Below are 10,108 nucleotides of genomic sequence, written 5' to 3' on the forward strand. Positions count from 1 at the left end.
TTACATTTTCATAATATAATTTTTATTTAGTTTAATCCCAAACTGAGAAATCAACTGAAACGGTGTGTCAACATGAAACTTTAAAAACTTGATCAGTGCATTATTTATTATTGGAGCATCTCCGTAAACAGAATTGAACACAAATCCCCCTGATTGTCAAATACAAGAGGCATAACTTCCAAACTGTGGCACAAGTATGTTGGTTTCGTTTTAAAACAAAATGTCTCTATTGAGTGAATTCAAGAGAGACAAAGGCATACAACGTTAAAACATACGCTATAACTATATAGCGTATGTTTTATGCATGAATTATAACTAGTGTATCCGCTAACCGCGTTCCCAGCGGGAACGACTCGATATTAGTGTATTTGCAAAGCAACACATATTGCACCCCAAGCCCGTTATTTTACTTTGTTCTTCCACTGGATCCTCTTCAGACGTTCATGGAAAGAAGGAGGAACTGAAAAGACAAAAGTTATTTCATAATCAAAAGCAAATCATGTCTTGGTGGGCACATCACACCGGATGGAATTTTACAGTGGAAACATATTATACAAAATGTAATGTTCATATTATACAATGTTTATTATACCTGCAGTATGTTCATGTTGACCTGACCTGTCTTGCTTTGGTCCAATGCTTGGAAAACCCCTGGGGGAGGACAAATATATATTTTTTGTCAACAACCAATATAACATTGGGTATGTCCAACAACTCCAAAGCACTAAACATCTTGAGTGTTTACTTGTTCCATGAAAATGCAAGTTATTTGAGCAGATATATCCCATAAGGTGGTACAGTCCCTTGGTACTCACTGAACATATTTTCCAGGCGGACGATGCAGGTGAGGTAGTCATCAAAGTCGATGTCATAGTTCTCGTCAGCGAACCTCAAGCCAAGCAGCTGGAGGAGCTTAGTGTTCAGATGCATGCCTTGGATGGTGGAGACAGAATGTTACTAGTTAGGCTCTGATTCACACCTAAAGTCACACTTTTGTCTTTCTGCCCCCCCTGATATGTCTTATTGAGAAAGTGTGGGAGTACTCACAGAGAAAGAGACCTTCAAGATCAAAAGACAGGATTCAACACTAGCATTCTACCATTGAGATATGACCTTCTATGCAGGCATTCTGTGCTAACCCCATGTACCACGCTGTAGTCTCTCACCTGCTGCTTTCAGAGCTATGCGGAGCTCATAGGAGGACATCTTCCCTGACCGGTCCGTGTCATAAGAAATGAAGAGCATCTGCAACCAACGCCATTGACATCGTTATCACCTCAACTCCACACATACGTTCAATATTAAATTGACGTCATAGGCTATTGTAAAACAATGCATATGATATTGTAACTGACAGCAACATGTTGTCATGCTGTACTTACAATCCATTTCTTCATCTTTTCCCAGAAGACCTTGAACTCCTGAAACTCAAGCTGCCCGGAATTGTCAACCTGGATTGATCTGTCAAGGCAAATAACGTACATGACCAAAAGTATGTGGACACATGCTCGTCAAACATCTCATTCCAAAATCATGGGCATTAATATTGAGTTCGTCCCCAATTTGCTGCTCTAACAGCCTCCACTCTTCTGGGAAGGCTTTCCACTAGATGTTGGAACATTACTGCGGGAACTTGCTTCCATTCATCTACAAGAGCATTAATGAGGTCGGGCACTGATGTTGGCCGATTAGTCCTGGCTCGCAGTCTGCGTTCCAATTCATCCCAAAGGTGTTCGATGGGGTTGAAGTCAGGGTTCTGTGCAGACCAGTCAAGTTCTTCCACACGATTGACAAAACATTTCTGTATGGACCTCGCTTTGTGCACAGGGGCCTTGTCATGCTGAAACAGGAAAGGTCCTTCCCCAAACTGTTGCCACAAAGTTGGAAACACAGAATTGTCTAAAATGTCATTGTAGGTTGTAGTGTTAAGATTTGCCTTCACTGGAACTAAGAGGCCTAGCCGGAACCATGAAAAACAGCCCCAGACCATTATTCCTCTTCCACCAAACTTTACAGTTGGCACTATGCATTACATGAGGTAGTGTTCCCAGATTCATCCATCAGACTGCCAGATGGTGAAGCGTGAATTCATCACTCTAGAAAACACGTTTCCACTGCTCCAGAGTCCAATGGTGGTGAACTTACATCACTTCAGCTGAAGCTTGGCATTGCGCATGGTGATCTTTGGCTTGTTTGGCTGCTCGGCCATGGAAATTCATTTCATGAAACTCCAGACGAAGAGTTTTTGTACTGATGTTGCTTCCGGGGGCAGTTTGGAACTCGGTAGTGAGTGTTGCAACAGAGGACAGATTTTTTTTTAACGCGCTTCAGCACTCGGCGGGTCCCATTCTGTGAGCTTCTGTGACCTACCACTTCCAGGCTGAGCTGTTGTTGCTCCTAGACGTTTCCACTTCACAATAACAGCACTTACAGTTGACCAAGGCAGCTCTAGCAGGGCAGAAATTTAACGAACTGACTTGTTGGAAAGGTGGTATCCTATGACAGTGCCATGTTGAGTCACTGAGCTCTTCAGTAAAGCCATTCTACTTCCAATGTTTGTCTATGGAGATTGCATGACTGTGTGCTTTATTTTATGCACCTGTCCGCAACAGTGTGGCTGAAATAGCTAAATCCCCTAATTTGAAGGAGTGTCCACATACTTTTGTATATATAGTGTACATTGTAAAAGCATGAATCCAGTAATGCATTTTTCCAAAGCCTCATTATAGGCGTTTAGGAGATGTGAAGGATACATCCATCAGGTTGATGATGCTGTGGCAGGTGTTGAGACTCAGACCGTCAAACTTGATCTCTCTCCCTGAAGGAAAAGAGAGGAACATCATAACAAATTCCTGAAATAGTCATGACAATATTATAGGATCTGTAATCCATGAAAGTATAACCTCACAGACCCAGAGTGTGCAAGTAATTTAGCTTTAAAGAGTCAAGAGTCAAACAATGTGCGTGTGGATGTGTATTCAAGTGGCATTCGTTGAATTGCTCTTTATGCTAACGTCTGAGTTGTAATAACACACAATGGATGGAACTTTTAAGAGGGCTGCTTACTCCTGCTAAGTACTCCATTCAACACCTGCTGAAGCTCCCTTGCAGAGATGGCCTGGTCCTAAGGAGAAGACACAATAGACAAAATATGATATTCTGGCTATGACCAATGAGTGGAGCACACGTTTCAAAGTTTATTCGCCACAGGACACAACAGGTGCAAAACAGTACAGTGAAATGTTGTACATTGAGAGCTCTTTCAGGTCAGTGCCAGTACCTTATTCAATGTGTAGGGATACTGGAGTGGTTGAGGTGGGTTTATACATAAAAAGTGACTGGTTGTAGGATATACATGTAAACAGGGCTGAAAAGTGACTGGTAGCAGGAATATATAAATACGTATGGTAATATACAGTACCGATGGTAATATATACATGTAAACAGGAGTAACAGTGACCAGTAGCAGAAATAGATAGATACTAATGGTAATCAATAATCAATTAAGCGCAGCGTAAATGGTAGTAATAAATCGAATCAATAATAATTTTAGCAGCAGCGTAGGTATGAGGGGGTGTAAGTGTGTGGCATCAATAATGAGTGTGTGAGTGAGGCTGCATGCGAGTGTGTGTGTGTGTGTGTGAGAGAAAGAGTGACAGTGAAGGTGTGTGTGTCAGAGTGGGAAGAGTGTGTGGATCGTCTGTGGGAGTGGGATATTATAAGAGGGAGAGCAGTAGTTGTTAGCCATTTAACAGTCTTATGGCCAGGGGATACGACATCACTGTATTCCTTTCGACATGCTTATAGTATCTGAATCAGTGACATTGCCAGTTCAGCAGAGACAGCTCTGCTAATTTCTTAGAAGATTTTCATTTTCTTACCGAACCAGCAATCTTTTCAAACATTCTCCTCAGTCCCTTCTCCTCATCCGTCTCCTCCTCTGGTAGACTGGGCATTGGAGGCTGAGAGATACATCACAATACATCATCAAAAGGAAGTACAGAGCGTCTCAGCGTTGCAGTTTTGTGATATTCAACAGCAGAGTACTTACATCTGGCAAATCAGCATCTACTGTGTTACCCATCTCCCTGTTGATGACAACATCCCCTGATTAGCTTTCTCAAGCCACAAACATGAACTTGTCCAGCACATCTTACATTGAACGACAATTTAGGCTACATGCCATATTAAAAGTCAAATACATCTTAGCGTAGATCGGCTACAGCCATCAAGTGCTTTCATTCAACCTTTCCCTTAACCAACTATCTGCTGGAAACTAATACTGATTCACAGGCAATACTCCCAACCGTAAATATCATACATGGTTCCGGCTGCCTTCTCCGAGAAGATGCGTATGATGAAGTCGGCCTCGTCGTGGGGCTGGAAGGTGGTGGGCACCAGCAGGTAGTTCCCTGGGGGCAAGGTGAAGCGCTCGGAGATCTCCCTCACGTTGATGTAGGTCTTACTGCGAGCCTTGGACCCATTGTAGCGGAAGAAGTCTTTCCCCAGGTGGTCCTCATCTGCAGGGGCCTGAGGGAGAAGAGAGAGGGAGGGACATGTTTTTAAAGACCCTTCAAATAACGAATGAGTAACTTTGTGATTAACAAAATAACTGTTACTATAGTATAGCATGTACTAGGAAATTGAAAACCAATGTATTCCTATTGTTTGTGCATATGGTCTCTTGCATGCAGTGTCTCTAACCTCGTAAAGAGCAAAGCCGATGGTTTGCAGGTCCAGACCCTCTTTCCTCAGCGCACGGCGGTTCTTCTGCATCAGAGCGATGACCACGCTGCACTTATCATTATTATCGTCAGCATGCAGCAGGGTCAGCTTGAACTGAGGGTTGGTCCAAAATGTATCTGGGGGAAAACAGGTTTAAATGGTTGTATTACTGCTGGGCTGGAACAAAAAGCCTATATACACTATCTGGCATTCCAGAATCAGGGTTGGTCACTTCTGGCACAGTGGATTCATCAAAGATACAATTGGCATTCCTTTTATCTGGGTCATCAAACTTTGTATGAACCAAGCTGACTGTCACATTATGAGGCTCAGACGTTCAGATAGAAATGTACTGTGTAGAATATATATGTTAATCATGTATAATAGGGAATCAAGTCAAGTCTATTCATTAAATTTCTGTCTGCAGCCTTGTCCTCTCACCTATGAAGTTTCTGCAGCCGCCTGCGGTGGAGCCCCGGATCCAGTTGCCCTCGAACATGTTCACCTCCCACTTCCGCTTGGTGTCGTCCGTCAGAGAGTCCGGCGTCAGGTTGCAGATCTCTATCTTGTCGTAGTTGGCCTTGAAATCCTCAAACTCCATCCTGAAACAAGCAACCATTTTGATTCAGAAAAGGCTTCACTGTATACAGGATTGGACCCCGACCTTGTCCGGTAACTGTTCAGGGCCACTGGAAAACCCATTGCTGTTGAACATGCGGGATGTAGTGCCAGATGTAAAACTAAAACTATTAAAATCGCTGTTGTTACTAACCAGAATTCCCCATCATCCATGGAGTTCTGAAGAATGCGTTTTTTCTCAGAACTGTCGATTACATTCCACTCCCTAGACCTGTAAGAGAGAAAACAGATAACAGAATAACCATGTTCCCATAATGCGCGTAGTGTATGCTAGTTTTTGTTCCTACTCATCTCAGCAACGCCTGATGGAAATTAACTGCACTCACTCGTCACTCCAGGCACCGTTCCATTCCACCTGTCCCCAAGGGTTCCTGATCCGGATCAGCTTGACCTTTTTCCCTCTGTAGTTAACCTCCTCAAGGCCTGTGATGGAGTAGGCGTGTCCCTTTACCAGTCCTGAAGCTGTCTGGGCCTCTGACTCAGCAGAGCTGGTGATCTGGAGAGAGGAAAAATCACAATCTGTATCCGTCACCAAAGACCAGGACTGTCTCTCAGACCTGGACCCGTATTCACAAAGTGTCTCGTAGTAGTAGGAGTGCAGATCTAGGATCAGGTCCATCCTGTCTATATTATCTTATTAGTTGTGATCTAAAAGACAAAAACTGATCCTATATCTGACCGGCACTCCTATTCTGAGACGCTTTGGAAATACAGGACCTGGTGTCTAAGGACCCCATGTATAATGGTCTTCCTGTGAAACTGGTTTAGGAGGCCCTTACGTCTATAGAGCAGCCCATCATCGAGCCTCTGTCGTAGGCCTTCTTCATGATGTTGAAGAGGTCGGTTGGAGCGCTTTTGGTCTCGTACGTCTCCCCAACGCCGCCGGTGAAGTCCTCCATGGCCTCTAGGGTAGAGCCTCCCTTCAGGGACTCATAGCTCCCGTTCAACCTGACAAGACAAGGAATGGAATGGGTTAACTGGGGATACAACGGGCATCAAATAGCAGGCATTTGAAAATTAACCCAAGCTTTGCAGCTAGTGTACTGCATGCATTTGGTGAAAAATTGGTTGCAATCATCCAATGCTCATGTTTTACATGAACTACACACTATCAAGCAAACGTGACAATAGTTGTACAAAACACCTATTTTAGTTTGCATAAATGTTATACCTGTACTTTTCAAAGTTTACAAGTTACGCATACTTGGCATAGGCCTTCTCCAGCAGTGCGCTCCAAAACTCGTTGTTGGAGGCAGAGTGGAGCAGCACCAGGCGGTTCCTCACAGCAGGCAGTCGGTCATCCACCACCACGTCCAGCCATCTGTTGTGCTGCCAGAACTGAGGGGAGAGACATGTCAGACTATACTTACGGATGACTTCCTTCAACTAAAGAATTGTGTAATCACTGATGTCAATAAAGTAAGTACGATGTAACAATTAACATGTAAGACTGAAACATTCGGTGAATAATGTAATATTGTCATATAGATAAAATACAATGTTCTGTCAATACATGTGAAGGGGCAGTTGATAGCTGTGTAGTGGGCGAGTCTACCTGGAAGTGGAAGATGCCGGCGTAGCTGCGGTCAAAGCCCTGGTCGTTGGGCACCACTCTGGCCAGGGTCTCCTTATGGAGGGTCAGAGAGGCAATGGCCGCCAGGAGCCAGCAGTCCCCTGGGTGAAAAACATGTGATGAGTCAGGACCTACACACTGAAAGCCATGGACATAACCTCCCACCTTAGCTGTCGTATGTAATGCTATAGAGTCTAAGTCTTCAACTCAAGGCCCGGGGGCCACATCAGGCCCAGAATCTGCTTTCTTGTGGTCCCCAGACAAATATCTCATTGTTATTTCTAGTGTTTGGATATCGATGTATGATATACGATTCGTATCATATAAGAAGTACTATGTATACAAACCTAGTGCTCCTTGACATATGTCTGTCCTATCAGCCCCACCAACTATGAATTCGGGATTCTCACAAAGTTCCTGTAAAAGAATAGGAGCAAGTATAAGTGGCTTAGTGACAGTGGAGAAACAGGTTTTAAAAGGAGATGGGGTTTGGAGTGACTCTGCCACTTCGGGAAGGTGTGTTCACATTCCTGGTGTCTTAAATCAGTCAAAGTCCCCGCGGAAACACAGAGAGACGGTACAACTATTCATTCACAAGGATCAACCAAGAGAGAAATGCTTAAGGATCACAAAAAAGGATCTTAGTTGGATATTTCCCATTTTAGTCACTAATGTCACAGGGAGAGATGGTTTTCTTAAGAGGTTTGAGGTATGCTAGTTTTAATAGTTGATCACAGATCTTAATAGTTACACATTGCAGTATCAACCTTGGCAAGGCACTTCATCTCAATGGAGTTGTGTGGTCAGCGGTATGTATTGAAATGCACAGTGTAAATGTTTCTGTGGACATATAATGAGTAAAAACTGATTAGCGTAAACTCTTACGATTAGCTAACCTCTCTGAGCACATAACCTGTCAACCACCACTCCCAGCAACGTCAGAGAGAAACCATTCAGCGCAGGCTTCAAGGCTACATTCCAGAAGACTGTGCCCTACACGTGAGACAGGCACGTACAGTATCTCCAGCTTCAAATGTGTACATAGGACATTTTAAAGTTTCAAAACAAACACTGCAGAAAGGGAATTAGATATTAGCCAGATAAAAGTATCAGCTAATATATTCCTTTCTTGCAGAACTGGTTTTAAAGGGATGGTTGGATAAAAGCTCGTCCTCAACAGACAGAACTGGCTTGGTCTTGAGTGTTTGATATATATATATATTTATTTTATTTTATTTGACCTTTATTTAACTAGGCAAGTCAGTTAAGAACAAGTTCTTATTTAATGACAGCCTAGGAACAGTGGGTTAACTGCCTGTTCAGGGGCAGAACGACAGATTGTTACCTTGTCAGCTCGGGTATTCGATCTTGCAACCTTTCGGTTACTAGTCCAACGCTCTAACCACTAGACTACCTGCCGCCCCTATAATGTGAATAAGGTAAATATAAGGATTCTATACTTTAACATTGCAAAGTGGCTTGCCTTCAGAACAAATTAGCACAATCTACCTAAACAGAGACCCCATCCAGGCCATTCACTCTCAACGATCAACTGCAAATGTTCTAATTACACTGTAATTACTGTATTCTTTCAGTCACATTAGCTCCCTCGGAGTAGACCCTTTGTACTGTATCTTACATACCCCAGGTCTCTTCCATTCAAAGTTGATGGGCACGCTCTGGCTGTAGTAGAGGGATGAGTCGCAAGCAGGGAAGTCTGGGTCCTCAAACAGTTTCTTCTTCTGTAGACACTCCTGCCTCAGCTGCTCAAACGTCTTCCCATCCGCTTGGGTGCTGATGGACTTGGCGGGCATCTTGAGGGCTCAGACTAAAGGGGAAACTTGGGGGAGAAGGACAGTGTGTGTGTGTGTGTGGGGGAGAGATGTCCCTTGTTTGTGAGCAGTGACAGAGACTGGGAGAGAGAGCGGTGTTGGGTGTTTTGCAAATCCTGTTTCTTTGATGTGTATGTGGTTTGGACGGAGTGACAAGCCTGTCAAGCAGGTGGGTAGATAGGTACACACCCTCCTGACAAACTGGTTTGTTCATTCCCACGGCAACACACCTTACCTCACCCACTTTCCCTGCCCAACTGGCTGTTACTCCTCACTCTCTGATATAGGAGTTCACTATAGAATGTGTTCAAGAATGTCAGGTTTTTAGGTAGTGACCGATTTGTCATCACTGCTAACATGTTATGCATATTTGAAGTGGAACAGCACAAGTTCAAGTTTTAGATCTTAAAGATCAGGATCATTTTGTGGAGAAATAGTTATTAAAAAGCCATTTAAAAAATAAAAACTCTCAATTACAAATAGAAGGCTGATATGAACAGAAAATGTCTGTCAACTAACGAGTATCCATTTGTTTTATCTTTACCATTATAGATATGAAGCCATATAAAACACTCCAAAGTCCCGATCTTTCTCTTAACTTTATCAATTCACCTTCACCCGCAAACATGCAACAGGGTGCCATCTCTCTTGAAAAATAAAAACCAGGTACAGCCAGTCAAGAGATTACAAAAATTTATTTACACTTCTCAGCATATTACAAATAATGCCACTGACAGAATGGTAAAGAAACAAAGTACAGTTGTCATTCTTTCCCTGTGATTACTCTCATATTGGTCGCAGTTCAGCGTTTCATAGCAATGCCAACATTCTCAGTTAGTGGTGATGACGTTTAACAACTGTATGAGGACAAATCCTGGGGAGATGCTGATTTTTAAACAACTCAAGTAATCGAATAGCCAGAGACCCACTTTTTTTAGATCAATGTGAATTTTGTGCGTGACCGAATAAAACAGGTGTTGACCCTCAAGGCACTAGACCCAAAATGCAATCCTCATCCGGAACCATGCCAAGCTAACATTCTACCTGGAAACTCTACTTAGATGTGAATTTATTGAAAATATTTGAGAAACCTGAAAAGTTATGAGGTCTCACTAGTAGAACCCATCAGGTGGTGAAAATGCCATAAATCAAAAAGTTATTTCCAATGAACCTACCCTTTTACATGTACAGTTGAAGTCTGAAGTTTACATACACTTAGGTTGGAGACATTAAAACTCGTTTTTCAACCACTCCACAAATGTATTGTTGACAAACTATAATTTTGACAAGTCGGTTAGGACATCTACTTTGCGCATGACATAAGTAATTTTTCCAACAA

General features: G+C 43.0%; 1 protein-coding gene across 1 annotated transcript; it reads right to left on the reverse strand.

Annotated features, from left to right (window-relative positions):
• On the reverse strand, positions 1-8,885 carry LOC100136217 (gill-specific calpain; the record flags this gene model as incomplete). The annotated part of the gene is given in 19 exon segments (NM_001124488.1): positions 1-460; positions 593-651; positions 816-932; positions 1,167-1,245; positions 1,383-1,451; positions 2,754-2,818; positions 3,067-3,124; positions 3,882-3,962; positions 4,052-4,088; positions 4,322-4,530; positions 4,705-4,862; positions 5,167-5,327; positions 5,498-5,575; positions 5,691-5,860; positions 6,144-6,312; positions 6,569-6,702; positions 6,920-7,038; positions 7,285-7,354; positions 8,581-8,885. Coding segments are annotated over 19 exon segments (2,031 nt in total). The 3' UTR covers positions 1-433.
• Between the last annotated feature and the right edge of the window lie 1,223 nt (positions 8,886-10,108).

This window comes from Oncorhynchus mykiss, chromosome 13 (assembly GCF_013265735.2).
Source record: "Oncorhynchus mykiss isolate Arlee chromosome 13, USDA_OmykA_1.1, whole genome shotgun sequence".
Lineage (NCBI taxonomy): Eukaryota > Metazoa > Chordata > Actinopteri > Salmoniformes > Salmonidae > Oncorhynchus > Oncorhynchus mykiss.